Genomic DNA, 15274 nt, shown 5'->3' on the forward strand with positions numbered 1-15274 from the left:
TCTCCCACAGGAACATTTGGCAACATGTGGAGATGCTTTTTGGTCATTAAAACATGTATTACTGGCATTAAGTGATTAGAGGCCAAGGATGCTTTTGTTGACTTTAAAAAAAAAAAGCACAACCTAAAAGTTGAGAATTGTGTTTTCTTTGGGGCATTAATGAGGACTTAAGCCTGGGATACAGCCTTTCAAAAAGCTCTGAGGGACTATTCCAAAGAGATAAGGGAGGAGCCAGGATATACAGGAGTTTTTGCAAAACTCCTAAAGAATTCATGTAATCAAATATCAAAACATTACTGCTTATTAAAGAAAATCCAGACATCTAAAGTTAATGAGTCTATTGCTTTTCTATGTATGGGAAGATGCAAGAGTCTGGGCTTAATGAAATTATTCCTTTGACATGCACTTTAACTATGTAGAGCCAATATTCTGTTTTTCTCCATCCTGAACCCACTCAGATGCACCATGGGGGTGGCTGCAGTGGCTGATGGCTTGATGGCCTCAACATCTTTTGTTTACTGATATGGTGGGTGATATTCTTTGTGTGCACTTTTACTCTTTTTTTTTTTTGGCTGTGTGGCATCCTAGTTCCCTGATCAGCAATCGAACCCATGCTCTCTGCTTTGGAAGTTCAGAGTCTTCCAAAGTCTTCAAAGTCCACTGGACCTTCAGGGAAGTCCCTACACACACTTCTAGATATCCCCTTCTCCTCCTCTTAATAAGGAATTGAAGTGAAGTGAAGTTGCTCAGTCGTGTCCGACTCTTTGCAACCCCATCAACTGTAGCCTACCAGGCTTCTCTGTCCATGGGATTTCCCAGGCAAAAGTGAGGAATTGTGTGTCCCCAAATGCCAATACTGCTGAGGTCAGGGCATCATGCCATAGGCAATCTGGCTGGAATTTTGCCTCGAAGATCCTTGATATCACCATCTTGAGGGTGTTTTTCCTTTCAAGATGGTCAGTGTTTTCGGAGAATCAGCTTCTAGTTTCCTTCTTGGAGGCTGTAAGTTATCTTGCCAGAGTTTCAGGTGTTTAATGAGACAAAAGAACTGGAATTCTCTTTATTCAGTGGTAATTGTCATGTAACCCTCCCTTTTCATTATCCAGATAATACCCTTACTCTCTTCTATGTTTTGTATTCCCTGACCCAGAGACCTTGTGTTTAACCCTCTCTGGTGAATTGTTAGTCTTCTGCTGGAAGGGGAGATCAGTACATGGCCATGAGAAAATATATGGGTGTGTGAAGGTTATCTAGGTATCTGATTACTGCTTAAACAGACTTTTAAACAATCCTTTATTTTCAGTTTTACTCTTTCCTTCACTTTCAGAAGTAACTAGATGCCACTAATGTAGGAGGTTTTGTGTTATGAATTGGGTTGTTGGCTTTTTCCTTCTGGTTTAGAATTCAGCCTTTTCCCATCTACTAAATTCATGCAGTTGTTTCTTTTCCTGTTCTTCTTCTTATGGATTTATGATATTTTAAGAATAATTTTAATGGAATTTTTGAAAGCTGTTCAATTTGCCATCATTACCTAAAAGTTTCAAAGTTTATTTTGAATTCTAGTTTTGTCTCTGGTTTTACATATATTTTTCTTTTCCTGCATAGATATTACTGATAATCACATACCCACTCCCATGCATGATTCTCATCATTTATAATTTTTTCTGAATCTTTGCTGATTTTCTATTGGTTCTACTACTGTGAAAGGAGAATAGTATTGAAATATATAATTGTGGATTTGTCTGTTTCTCCTTTCATTTTTGTTGGGCTTTGATTCATGCATCTTGAAGCTCTGTTAGTTTCATTCACATTTAGGATAGTTATATCTTCTTGGCAAACTGGCTCTTTTATCATTATGTAATGTGTATGCAATCAATGGTAATTTTCTTTGCTCTGCAATTTACTTTTTCAAATATTAATAAAACTACTTCAGCTTTCTTTTAATTAGTGTTTACATGTATAGATTTTCTATCCTTTTCTTTTTACCTTCTTATATCATCATATCTGGGCTTCCCAGGTGGTTCAGTGGTAAAGAATCCACCTACCAAGCAGGAGATGTGAGTTTGATCCTTGGATCGGGAACATCCCCTGGAGAAAAAAATGGCAACCCACTCCAATATCTTTGCTGGAAATCCCATGGACAGAGGAGCCTGGCAGTCTTTAGTCCATGGGGTTGCAAAAGAGTCAGACATGACTTAGTGACTAGCAACAACAACTGTCCTCATATTTCAGGTATTTTGTAAACCACGTAGGGTTGGGTGAACGTGAATGTGAAAGTTGCTCAGTCGTGTCTGACTCTTTGCAACCCCATGGACTATACAATCCATGGAATTCTCCAGGCCAGAATACTGGAGTGGGTAGTCTTTCACTTCTCCAGGGAATCTTCCCAACCCAGGGATTGAACCCAGGTCTCCCGAATTGCAAGCGGATTCTTTACCATCTGAGCCACAAGGGATTTCAAGAATATTGGAATGGGTAGCCTATCCCTTCTCCGGCAGATCTTCCTGATGCAGGAATTGAGCTGGGGTATTCTGCATTGTAGGTGGATTCTTTACCAACTGAGCTATCAGAGAAACCCTGTAGAATTGGGTGATGCTTTTATATTCATTCTTTTAATTCCTGTTTTTTAATTGGAGTGTCTAGGTCATTTTTGGAGAAGGCAATGGCACCCCACTCCAGTACTCTTGCCTGGAGAATCCCAGGGATGAGGGAGCTTGGTGGGCTGCCGTCTATGTGGTCGCACAGAGTCGGACACGACTGAAGTGACTTAGCAGTAGCAGGTCATTTTTACTTAATGTGATTAATTATATCAGATTATATATTAATTATATATATTAAATATATATATTAATTATATCAGATATAGGTAACCATGTTATTTCTTTTCTATTTTTTCCTCTCTTTTCCAACCTTTTCTACCTTCTTTTTTGGAAGTTTTTAAAAAATTCTTTAAAAAAATTTACCTATATATTTTTTTACCATATGTCTGCATTTTTCAGCAATTATTCTAAGGATTATAACATACATATTTAACCTTCAATTTAGTCAGTCAGTTCAGTCCCTCAGTCATGTCCGACTCTTTGCAACCCCATGGACTGCAGCACGCCAGGCTTCCCTGTCCACCGACTCCTGGAGCTTACTCAAACTCATGTCCATCGAGTCGGTGATGCCATCCAACCATCTCATCCTCTGTTGTCCCCTTCTCCTCCTGCCTTCAGTCTTTCCCAGCATTAGGCTCTTTTCCAATGAGTCAGTTCTTTGCATCAGGTGGCCAAATTATTGGAGTTTCAGCTTTAGCATCAGTCCTTCCGATGAATATTCAGGACTGATTTCCTTTAGGATTGACTAGTTGGATCTCCTTACAGTCCAAGGGACCCTCAAGAGTCTTCTCCAACACCACAGTTCAAAAGCATCAATTCTTCTGTGCTCAGCTTTCTTTATAGTCCAACTCTCACATCCATACTTAACTACTGGGAAAACCATAGCTTTGACTAGATGGACCTTTGTTGGCAAAGTAATGTCTCTGCTTTTTAACTTGCTAAGTTGGTCATTGCTTTTCTTCCAAGAAACAAGCGTCTTTTAATTTCATGGCTGCAATCACCAGCTGCAGTGATTTTGGAGCCCAAGAAAATAAAGTCTGTCACTGTTTCCATTATTTCCCCATCTATTTGCCATGAAGTGATGGGACTGGATGCCATGATCTTAGTTTTCTGAATGTTGAGTTTTAAGCCAACTTTTTCACTTTCCTCTTTCACTTTCATCAAGAGGCTCTTTAGTTCTTTGCTTTCGCAATAAGGGTGGTGTCTGTGCATATCTGAGATTATTGATATTTCTCCCGGCAGTCCTGATTCCAGCTTGTGCTTCATCCAGCCTGGCATTTCACATGATGTACTCTGCATATAAGTTAAATAAGCAGGGTATCTTTATTTAACCTTAAAGTATATGGAAATAAATATTTTACCACTTTCAAGTAAAATATAGAAATTTTACCAATGTGTAGGTCTTTTTACCTTCTGATTTTATGTTCTGATTTTCTTATGTATTACAACTACATTCTTGGAAAGCATACCAGATAATATAATGTTTCGCTTTCAATGATTAAACATATTTTAAACTACCAAGAGGAGAGGAATAGTCATATTTAACCAAATTTTTGCCATTATATATTTTTCTTCTTTCATATTGACGCTTACATGTCTTTTGAATATCATGCTTTTAATAATTTCAAAGGATTAAGCTTCTGTATGAAAAACTTCTTTTAATCATTTTTTTAAAAGAGCAGATCTACTAAAAATGAATTAGCTTTATTTTTCTTCATCTGAGAATATCTTTATTTTCTCTACTTTCTGAAGGATATTTTTATTGGATATAGGATTCTGAGTTGACAGTTATTTTCTTTTAACATTTTAAAATGTTGTTCTTTTTACTTTTGACTTCCACAGTTTCTGAAAAGAAACCTGATGTTATCCAAATAATAAAATACACTGTTTTTCTCTGACTGCTTTCAAGATACTTTCTTTTTTCTTTAGTTTTTAGCCATTTGATTATGATGCTTTGGGAGTGTGTTTTTTTGAGTTTATCCTTTTGGGGTTCACTGAACTTCTTGGATCTATCTTGTCAAACTTGCAATCTTCTGTCATTGTAACTTCAAGTATTTGTTCTGCACCACATTTTCTCCCCTGCCTTCTTGAGACTGCAAAGACACAAATGTTAGCCCTCTTTGATGTTGTCACACAGATCCTTGACACTTTGTTAATCTTGTTTTCATTCTTATTTACCTCTACTGTTTAAATTGAATAATTTCAACTAATGTGCCTTCAGTTTCATAAACTATCCCTCTGACATCTCCATTATGTTGTTGAACCTATCTGATTAATTTTTTTTACTTTAATTATTATATTTTTAAGTTTTAAATTTCCAAATTTGGTTCTTCTTTATATCTTTTGTTTTCTGAGACTTTCTATCTTTCTGAGTGTTGGTTTTTTTTCACTGTAATTTGGAGCATTTTTTGAATAGATCCTTAGAAGTTTATTTATTTATTTGGCTGTGTTGGGTCTTAGTTGCAGCATGCAGGAGCTTCATTGCATCATGCAGGATCTTTCATTGTGGTGCATGGGCTCTCTAATTATGATGCTTAGGCTCAGTAGTTGTGGTACCTGGGCTTAGTTGCTCTGGTGTATGTGGGATCTTAGTTCTCAGGGATTGAACCTGTGTCCCCTGAATTGCAAGGCAGATTCTTAACCCCTGGACCACACCTGGGAGCTCCTTGCTTGAAAGTTTTTATAAGGCAATTTCAATGTCTTTTTCAACTTGGTCTTGACATCAGTTGCTTGTCTTTTCCCATGCAAACTGAGATTTTCTTTGTTCTTCACATGTGAAGTGGTTTTGAATTATATCTTGGACATTTTGAAGATTAAGTTGTGAGACTGTGGGTCTAAAATTCTTTGAAAATTCTATGGAAAATGTTGAAATCTAGTTTTGGCAGGAATTTGACTCAATTTGGTTTAGGCCACAAATTTCAATTAATTTTCTGTGTTTTTCAGTTTCAATATCAGTTTGTTTTTCATAGCCTTTGCAGTGCTATTCAAATCTGTGTGTCATCCAGAGCCAAAGTGGAACTTGGGTAGTGGTCTATCCTGAAGTTTAGTTCTCAGAGTCATGGTGTATTGTTTAGGGCCAAATTCATGCATGTGCAGATCAGGGGTGAGTGCAGGAGTTTATAAGCAGCTTTATGAGATCCTTTTCCTGAGCTACTCCCTCTCCACAATCTATTTAGTACTTTTTAATCTCTGAGAGCTCTCATTTTTGTTTCTCTAGCTGAAAACAGTGATTTACTTAACAACACTCTGCTACACAGTTCTATATCAATGCCCATGTCTAAGGCCAAGTGGCCAAAGGACACAGAGAGAATAAAAGCAACTTGCTAATATATTCCTCTACTTTTTTGAATATATAAAATATGCTAATAATTACTGTGTTAATGTATTTGTATGATAGTTTTATGAGCTCTTCCATTTCTGAACCAGTTTCTATCAATTGATTTTTCTGCTCATTGTGGCTTATATTTTCCTATTATTTTGGTTGCCTAGTAGTTTTTGATGGGATACGATACATTGTGAAGTTTATGTTATTTGCTGACTTTTGTAGCATTCCTTTAAATACTGTTGGATTTTGTCCTGATGCAGTTGAGTTACTTGGAATCAGTTAGGTCCTTTGGAAGCTTGTTTTCTAAAGTTTTTTAAGGGTGATCTCAGAGCAGCTTTTAATGCTAATTTAGCTCCACTACTAAGGTAGCATTCTTCAGATGATTCTACTAGATGTCCCATATATTATAAGATCTTTCTGCTTTGGTTGGTGAGATCATAAATTATTCTTAGGAATTGTTCTACCTATAATTTTCTGGTAATTCTTTCCTTGTTATTAGGTCATGCTCTCTCAGGTATGTACAGATCAGTACTCAGCCAAAGTGTCAAGCAGACCCCTTCACTGATCTCCAGAGCTCAGCAGTTCTGTTTTCTCTTTGCTCTCATATTCTAGCCTCTTTGGCCTTCCTAATCTCTTCTCTCTACTCATTCAGACCAGTGGGCTCTATTTAGGTTTTACTTTCCTGTGCTGTGGAAACTGTCCAGACAGTAAGCTAGTGCAGTGGTAGGGCTCAGCTCATTTGTTACCCTTCTTTAAAGGATTACTGTCCTATGCTACCTCTTGTCTGATGTCTGAAAATTGTTCTTTTTCACATATCTTGTCCAGTTTTTCAGTTGCTTAAAGTTGGAGGGTAAAGTTAGTTCCTATTATGATGTCTTGGCCAATAGCAGAAATGTCAAAGATTTTGTTTTTTTACCCTATTCCTTTTTGAGAGGTAGCACTTAGAGGTCAATGTCTTTATCTTCAAGGATTTCTAGACTTTTATACATAAAACTAATAAAATGTTATATGTCAATTACAAAAAAAAAAATAATAATAATAAAATAATTTTAAGTTTCTAAATTTTTAAAGGAGAAGACAATGGCACTCCACTCCAGTACTGTTGCCTGGGAAATCCCATGGATGGAGGAGCCTGGTAGGCTACAGTCCATGGGATCGCTAAGAGTCGGACACGACTGAATGACTTCACTTTTACTTTTCACTTAAAATCCAAACACTTTCCTTCAGTTGTTCATTGTAATACACCCTAAGCTAAGAAACTTTTTTTTTTCCTCTAAATGAAATGTCTTCATAATCAATGTTGTATTGCTACTCTATTAGAAGTCTCTTGTTTTCTTTGGTTTTATAGGAACTTGATGCTCTCATGGAATTATTTTGAGGGTCAAGTGTTATAACATTTGATATATTTTTAAATGTGTTATTCAAATGCAAGGTACTATTCTGAGCCATGGGATGGATTTTGTAAATGAAGCCCCAACTTGGATATTAATATTTTTATAAAAACTTTATTTTATGTATGAAGTTACTAACCTCCTGCAAATGCTGCAAATTTTTAAGAGGGTTATTATTTTACTGTCTTACTTTAGGAGAGTATCATTTTATTTATAAAGTGTTCTAACTTTTTAAATATTTAAAAATTTCCCTTTACAACTTCTTCATATTTCTGCACCCTCGTAACTAAGGGATTTGTATCTATATTGGTTTATTAGTCTATTATCTTTCTGAATTGGGAAAGAGTAAGGAATGAGAACCATGTACTTCAGTAGGCTTTTGCTTTAGATTCAGTGTTGCTATGAATAGTGTTGGATGGAAGTATTTAACTATATTAAACCAGTAGATTATATTTAACCTAGTCAATAGTTAACCTTTTGGTCATCAGCTGTATTAGTTATTAACTTCATCTGATGTATTTGAGCAAATGATAATGTCTTGAAAAGTTTTCATGAGGACGTAAGTATTGTTTTTAAAAGGCTTTACAAATTGTACAGGTAAATGAATTAATGGATGTTTCTTTTGCTTAGCAATTATGGAAGGAACAGCCTTGGATGAAGCTACTTCAAGAAAGTTATCAAATGTGTCAGGATGCTATCCACAATATAGGAAGAAAAGCATTTTATCTTCTGGACTGTCTGAATCATCATTATTCCAAAAGTCAAATACAAAGAGCCTCCAAAATCATAAAATTATGAGTGAGAATGATGACTATGAATTTAAAAGACCAAAAAATATTTTGCAAATAAGAAAATTCCAGGATGAGATTGATAGCAGTGATATAGAATTCCAGGAACCATATTCAAAGGATGGCATGAACTTTAAGAAAAGTTCAGAGAAAGTTGAAATTCATGACTCAAAGTCTAAACCACAAGACTTGAAGCATGTTTCAGGCCTCAAAAAGTCCCTGGATAAAAGTGATATTTTTAGTATCCCAAAACTTCAGAAGCCAGCTGTGAGAAGGAGCTCTAGTCTTCTAAAACAAGTTTCATCTAAGGAAAAAACTGCAATTAATGCTCTGGGTCAGTATCATATATGTAAGACAACATCTGGGCCCTTTAGTTATTATAGATATGAGCTGAAGTAAGCAATTATTAGATAGTTGTAGGCATTTCAATTGTCAATACTCTGGATAACCATCACTTTTGGAATTCAGGCCAGGGATACAATACTGTGGTTTTGATAGCAGTTCCTTTCCAGATGCTCCCTTTTTAGGGGGAGCATGAGTTTGAGTGAACTCCGGGAGTTGGTGATGGACAGGGAGGCCTGGCGTGCTGCAATTCATGGGGTCGCAAAGAGTCGGACACAACTGAGCGACTGAACTGAACTGAACTGAACTTGGGCTGAGAAGTTTATTCAGTGATTAATTGGAATCACTCAAGTTCAGAGGATGAGATGGTTGGATGGCATCACTGACTCAATGGACATGAGTTTGAGTAAATTCCAGGAGATGGTGAAGGATAGGGAAGCCTGGTGTGCTGCAGTCTGTGGGGTTGCAGAGAGCCAGACATGACTTAGCAACTGAACAAGTTCCCGAGAAAGTAGAGGGCCAATTTTCCTTTGGAAATGCTTTTTTTTTGGTCATTTATTTAACCAATTATATATGAAGTCTATGTGAAATTTTTGCTCAGAGTTCCATAATTTAAATTTAGGATATCCATAGTACTTCAGGTATTCTTTTTTTTTTTTTTAATTTTAATTGGAAGGTAATTACAATATTGTGATTTTTTTGCCATACATTCACATGAATCAGCCATGGGTGTACAGTGTGTTCCCATCCTGAATCCCCCTCCCACCTCCCTCCCCATCCCATCCCTCAGGGTCATCCCAGTGCACTAGCCCTGAGCACCCTGTCTCATGAATCGAACCTGGACTGGAGATCTGTTTCACACATGATAATATACATGTTTCAATGCTATTCTCTCAAATCATCCCACCCTCGCCTTCTCCCAGAGTCCAAAAGTCTGTTCTTTACATCTGTGTCTCTTTTGCTGTCTTGCATATATGGTCATCATTACCATCTTTCTAAATTCCATATATATGCATTAATGTACTGTATTGGTGTTTTTCTTTCTGACTTACTTCACTCTGTATAATAGGCTCCAGTTTCATCCACCTCATTAGAACTGATTCAAATGCATTCTTTTTAATAGCTGAGTAATATTCCATTGTGTATATGTACCACAACTTTCTTATCCATTTGTCTGCTGATGGGCATCAATTTGCTTCCATGTCCTGGCTATTGTAAACAGTGCTGTGATGAACATTGGGGTATACGTGTCTCTTTCAGTTCTGGTTTCCTCCGTGTGTATGCCCAGCAGTGGGATTGCTGGGTTGTATGGCAGTTCTATTTCCAGATTTTTAAGGAATCTCCGCACTGTTCAGGTATTATTTCTTATGGATGTGGGAATATTAAGAGAAAATAATTAATAGTATACATCTCAGATCCCTAAGTCTTTATGATATTCCTCAAAGATGAGCAGTGACTTCCCAGCCAGAGTATGTTTTTCTCTTATGTACTACTTATATCATGGAAGTATTGTGTATGTGCATGCATGCTTAGTCACTTCAGTCATGTCCAACTCTTTGCAACACTATGGACCATAACCCACCAGGCTTCTCTGTCCATGGGCTTCTCCAAGGAAGAATGCTGGAGTGGGTTGCCATGTCCTTCTCCAGGGACATATTGTGTAAGGAACCCACTTAAACACTCCTTTCTATAGACCTCAGCTGGAGTTAATTTATATTTGTTTTATTTCAAGAAATTTACCAGCCTTTAAAAATTATATTTAGTACTGACTGTAGTTGTTAAGATGAACGCTTTGTGAATCATTAGTGATTCTTATTCCCTGGTGGCTCAGATGTTAACAAATCTGCCTGCAGTGCAGGAGACCTGGGTTCAATCCCTGGGTCAAAAAGATCCCCTGGAGAAGGGAATGGCAACCCACTCCAGTATTCTTGCTTGGAGAATCCATGGACAGAGGAGTCTGGTGGGCTACCATCCACAGGGTCGCAAAGAGTTGAACATGATGGAGCGACTAACACACACACATGCATGCTTCTAATAACTCAGTTGAAAAAGGAGTGTTATCTATTAAGGAGGCATAAAGATGTTTATTCCGATTCCTTTACTGATGCACTGCTTTTATGCCATGCCTTATTTCTGTCTCTGAGTTTTCTTGTATTTCATTAAGAATTAAAGCTCTGATTAAGGGAATAATGGAGTAGCAGGCATTTAGCCAGTGGGTAGAACAGGATTGTGGTAGAAAGTGGTTATCTACCTTGCTGGTATCACTAAAATCAAATGATTTCACCTACCACTGTCATACTTAGCATTCTCTATTTGGAAAAGGATAAAATAGTTTATCTCATACAACTTCTCCAAATAAACTGATGATGATTGAGCATCTGTGAAATGTGACTGCCACTTGATTTACATTTAAAAAACATTTAACATTTTTCATTATTAAATAATTTTAAATTCATAAGAATTACACAGAAATGAAAACATTTCTACATACTCTTCATCTAACGTTCTGACCTATTAATATCTTATATAACCACAGTATAACAAAAAACTGGAAAATTAACACTGATTCAACAATATTTACTAATATAGGACCTTATTAAAAATTTGACTGTTTTTCTATGAATGTCCTGTTTCTGATCCAGAATCTCATTCAGGACCACATGTTACACTTAGTTGTCATGTGTCCTAGTCTCCTTCAATCTGGGATGGTTTTTCAATATTTCATGACCTTGATACTTTGGAAGAGCATTGACTAGTTGTTTTGTGTAGTGTCCCTCTACACAAAAGGGTTTTTGTATTTGGGTTTTCTTGTATTTCTTCATGAATAAATTCAGGGTATACATTTTTGCCAGGATACAACAGAGGTGATATTTTTCCCATTTCAGTACATTATATTAGGAAGCTCATTACGGTCATGTGTGTCTGCTAGAATTTTATAATTTTGAAGGTTGTGAACTGAAAAATGGTAGGTAAAGTGATAGGATGGGAGAGAACTCTCAATTTTTGTCTGAAATCTTGAAATTTAAACATGACACATTGATGTTTTGATCTCTTGGACTCCTTCATTATATTTTAATCAGAAACAAGCTGCAGGGAATTCCTTGGCAGTCCAGTGGTTGGGACTCTGTGCTTTCACAGCTAAATGTCTGGGTTCAGTCCCTGTTTGGGGAATTAAGATCTACAAGCTGTGTGATATGCCCCCCCACCAAACAAAGAATCAAACCTCATTGGCTGGGCCACTGGAACAGATTGATCCTCCAAACAAATAGTTTATAAATGTTCATAGAATTTCAAGACAGTTTTGTGTTTGAGCTGTAAGAGAAACATTAGGTATAATGTAAGATACAACATAAATATGAAGAGTTTTAAGGTGGTATTAAGTAAAACTTGATTTCTGATTATAAGAAAAAGACTTTAGCTGCCAGTTATTGCTAAGACACATAAATTATGTTGCTGAATAGTCTTCCACATTTTGTATATTTAGGAAATGTCTGTGAAACTATCAAAAAACTCCAAGAAAATTACATAGATGCAGAAGAACTTCAGTCCATTTTGCCTTCAATAGGAATTACTTTATCAGATAAAGAATTCAAGAAGATTGTGACTGAAACTGCTAGAAATGGTGAGAGACTGATAATATCAAACTTTTTGAAAAAAAATTAGATAGTTTTACATGATATTATTAAATGTTGGAGTAAGATCTCTCAACTGGGAATGGAATGGGTCATTCTAAAGAAGATTCAGAAAGAACAAACAAAAATTGGAAGTAGTTATATATAAAATAGGTAACTAATAAGGACCAACTGTATAGCACAGAGAACTTCACTCAGTACTCTGTAATGACCTATATGGGAAAATAATCTAAAAAAAGTGGATATATGTATTACTAATTCACCTTGCTGTAGAGCAAAAACTATTAATAACACAAGGTTGTAAATCAACTATACACCAGTATATACATATATTTTAAAATTGAGAGTAGTAAAAAATGATTTCTGGGAAATTTGATGTAATAGATTGATTTGGAGGGTCTAGGTAGGTCTTTTGTATTTCAGAATTCTTTCTGTAAGGTTCTTCATCACTAGTCCTAGCTGTGTCTTCTAGTGTGGGACAGATCCTGGGGAAAGCTTATCTAGTTATAGAAGAGAGGTTCAAGTAGCAAGACTGCGATACCCCAAAGGTTCAAAAATCTCTCAGTAAATAGCCTAGGGAGTCCAAGGAGAAATAATTGGAGATTCTAAAATGTAGAGGGAGTACTGTAGCTAGGAATTTAGGGCTAGTGATACTTAATCAAGGCAAGCAGTTATTAAATAGCATCTAGGAATAAAATAGCATATCTCACTCACCAGCCTAAGTTTAGGGCAGAGTTTGAGTTTCTAAGAAAGGTTTTTGTGTTAGAGAAGTTGCTTTATCATTAAGTAAGAATTTTCCACAGCAAAAGTTCAGTTGAAAAGAGGGCATAGGCAACATTTTGGGAAAAGACAGAAATAACATTAGAAGTGAATTAGACCCTGAGCAAAACTGTTAGGTAAGGCAAATAAGAAAGAAGGTTTGATTTTTTAAAAAAAATCTAAGGAGTAGAGATCAGAGTAAATGGTTACCAGGGGTAAGTGTTGGGGGTGGAACAAAATGGGTAAAAGGGATCAATTGTATGATAACAGATGGAAACTACATTTTTGGTAGTGAGCACAGTGTAGCGTATATTGAGGTAGAAATATACATGTAATGCTGTAGATGAATATTACCTTAATACAAAATAAATTTTAAAAAATCTAAAGGGTAGAAGCCACTAAATTTTTTCAGCCTTTTTTCTGATTATCAGGATTAGTATGAACACTGTGGAAGGTTTGTACCTAAAATAGGTGTTGTTTGGACTAGCTGGATACTGGGGGTAGGGATTGGGGATATGTGGGTCTGTTAGGGCTGGTTAGCATTGTCAAGGTATCAGTGGATAGCATATTGGTTGACTGGGTTTTCATAATTATGTGAAATAGACTCATTAGCTTTCTCATGGTCCATCTCTTTGGGCACCTTTCCTTTTTCCTGTATCTATCAAGAACTGAGTACGTAACCCTGTCCTTTGCACTTTATAATAAACATTGAAAAAGCAGGGACTGTGTCTTACTTACTTTGGTGTCCTTGGTGCCTAGCATAGTTCTTGGCACTAATATACTCTCAGTGATTGTTGAAATGAAATGAACAGACCTAATTTAGAAAGACTCATCTAGGGAGACAGGCTATGTAGAAGAAATAAGCTGATGATTAAGTGAAGGTAAGTATTTTTTTTCATAGTTGTATTAAAATGTGAATTTGCCTTTTACACAAAAGTATGGCAACCCACTCCAGTGTTCTCGCCTGGAGAATCCTAGGGACGGGAGAGCCTGGTGGGCTGCTGTCTATGGGGTGGCACAGAGTTGGACACGACTGAAGTGACTTAGCAGCAGCAGCAGCAGCATAATAGAATGTATCATCTCAACTTTTTATTTTACAGAAAACGGAATGGTGAAATTAGATGACTTTGTGAGTGCTGTCTCTAAAGAGCAAAATCTTCCTGAATATGATGGTAGGTAGGAAGTTTATTTTAAAGTCATTTGAGGAAAGAGCAGTTAGGTTGAGGAGAATTAGGTTCAATGAACTGAATTTGCTTTTTTATGTACTAATAATTACAAAACCTTTAACAAGCCATTGGCAGTTTTTTAAAAACTTTACGTATCATGGTACTAAGAATTAACTTGCTTACTTCACAGAATTGTTATGTGGATTTTATGAACTGGAGAGTGCTATACCCATGTACAGTAATGATAATGATAATGAGGTCAAATAGGTAATTAGCTCCATTATTAGCTATTGATGAATGATTTACTTTTTTAAGGAGGAACTTGTTTGAATCAAATACTTTGGTTTATCTTTGTTTTAGAACATTAAAAAAGAAACAGTTCTATTGAGGTAAAATTTACATACATAGAATCTCCCATGCACTGATTTACAAATTTATAGTCACACCACAATCTAGTTTTTTATTATTTGCAATATTTTAATGTTTTATATAAATAATTAATTTTTTCTGTGAGATTAAAAAGCAATGAAAGTTATGAAGGCATGCTGTTTTATTTCCTTCTGTTTATTCATATGCTTAAAAAGAAGTTAACTTTCTGTCTCTCCTTAAAGACTTCTCAGATAAGAAAAAATTAATCCAAAGGAAGAAACTTCCTTTTATACCTAGATGAAGAATCTCATGTTAAAAGCTATATTATCATTTGTCATTTCTGGTTAATGTAAGTGCTTAAATCTCTGGATTCCTTCAAGATGCTAGTAGTAAATCGGTTTCTTGAATGCTTCACCATGCAATCATTCATTCACAAATTCAATCATTCTTTCATTGCTATTTTGTGAAGTAGTGTCTGTCTTGGTCATAGCTGACTCTTTGCTCTGGGTCTTTGTTGTGGTGCACAGGCTTTTTTTAGTTGTGACGAGTGGGCTTTTGTTGTGGCGCATAGGCTTTTTCTAGTTGCAGTGCACGTGGGTTTAGTTGCTCCACAGCATATGGGATCTTAGTTCCCTGACCAGGGATTGAACCTGTATCTCCTGCACTGGAAGGCAGATTCTTAGCCACTGGACCACCAGGCAAGTCTCACCATCTTACCAATTTTTAAATGTACATTTCAGTAATTTTAGTTTTAAGTGCATTCACATTGTTGTGCAACCAATCTCCAGAGCTTTTTATCTTACAAAATTGAAACTCTTATCAGTTCAGTTCAGTTCAGTTGCTGAGTCGTGTCCGACTCTTTGCAACCCCATGGACTGCAGCATGCCAGGCTTCCCTGTCCA

At 36.3% G+C, this 15274-nt stretch overlaps 1 protein-coding gene across 1 annotated transcript in view; it reads left to right on the plus strand.

Moving 5' to 3' along the window:
• Window positions 1-15274, plus strand: part of EFCAB13 (EF-hand calcium binding domain 13) — a 119690-nt gene that overhangs the window by 52967 nt on the left and 51449 nt on the right. Inside the window, exons 9-11 of the mRNA XM_070357331.1 lie at window positions 7947-8438; window positions 11931-12068; window positions 13938-14009. Of these exons, the coding sequence (XP_070213432.1) occupies window positions 7947-8438; window positions 11931-12068; window positions 13938-14009 (702 nt within the window). The remainder of the gene's footprint in view (window positions 1-7946; window positions 8439-11930; window positions 12069-13937; window positions 14010-15274) is intronic.

This window comes from Bos mutus, chromosome 19 (assembly GCF_027580195.1).
Source record: "Bos mutus isolate GX-2022 chromosome 19, NWIPB_WYAK_1.1, whole genome shotgun sequence".
NCBI lineage: Eukaryota > Metazoa > Chordata > Mammalia > Artiodactyla > Bovidae > Bos > Bos mutus.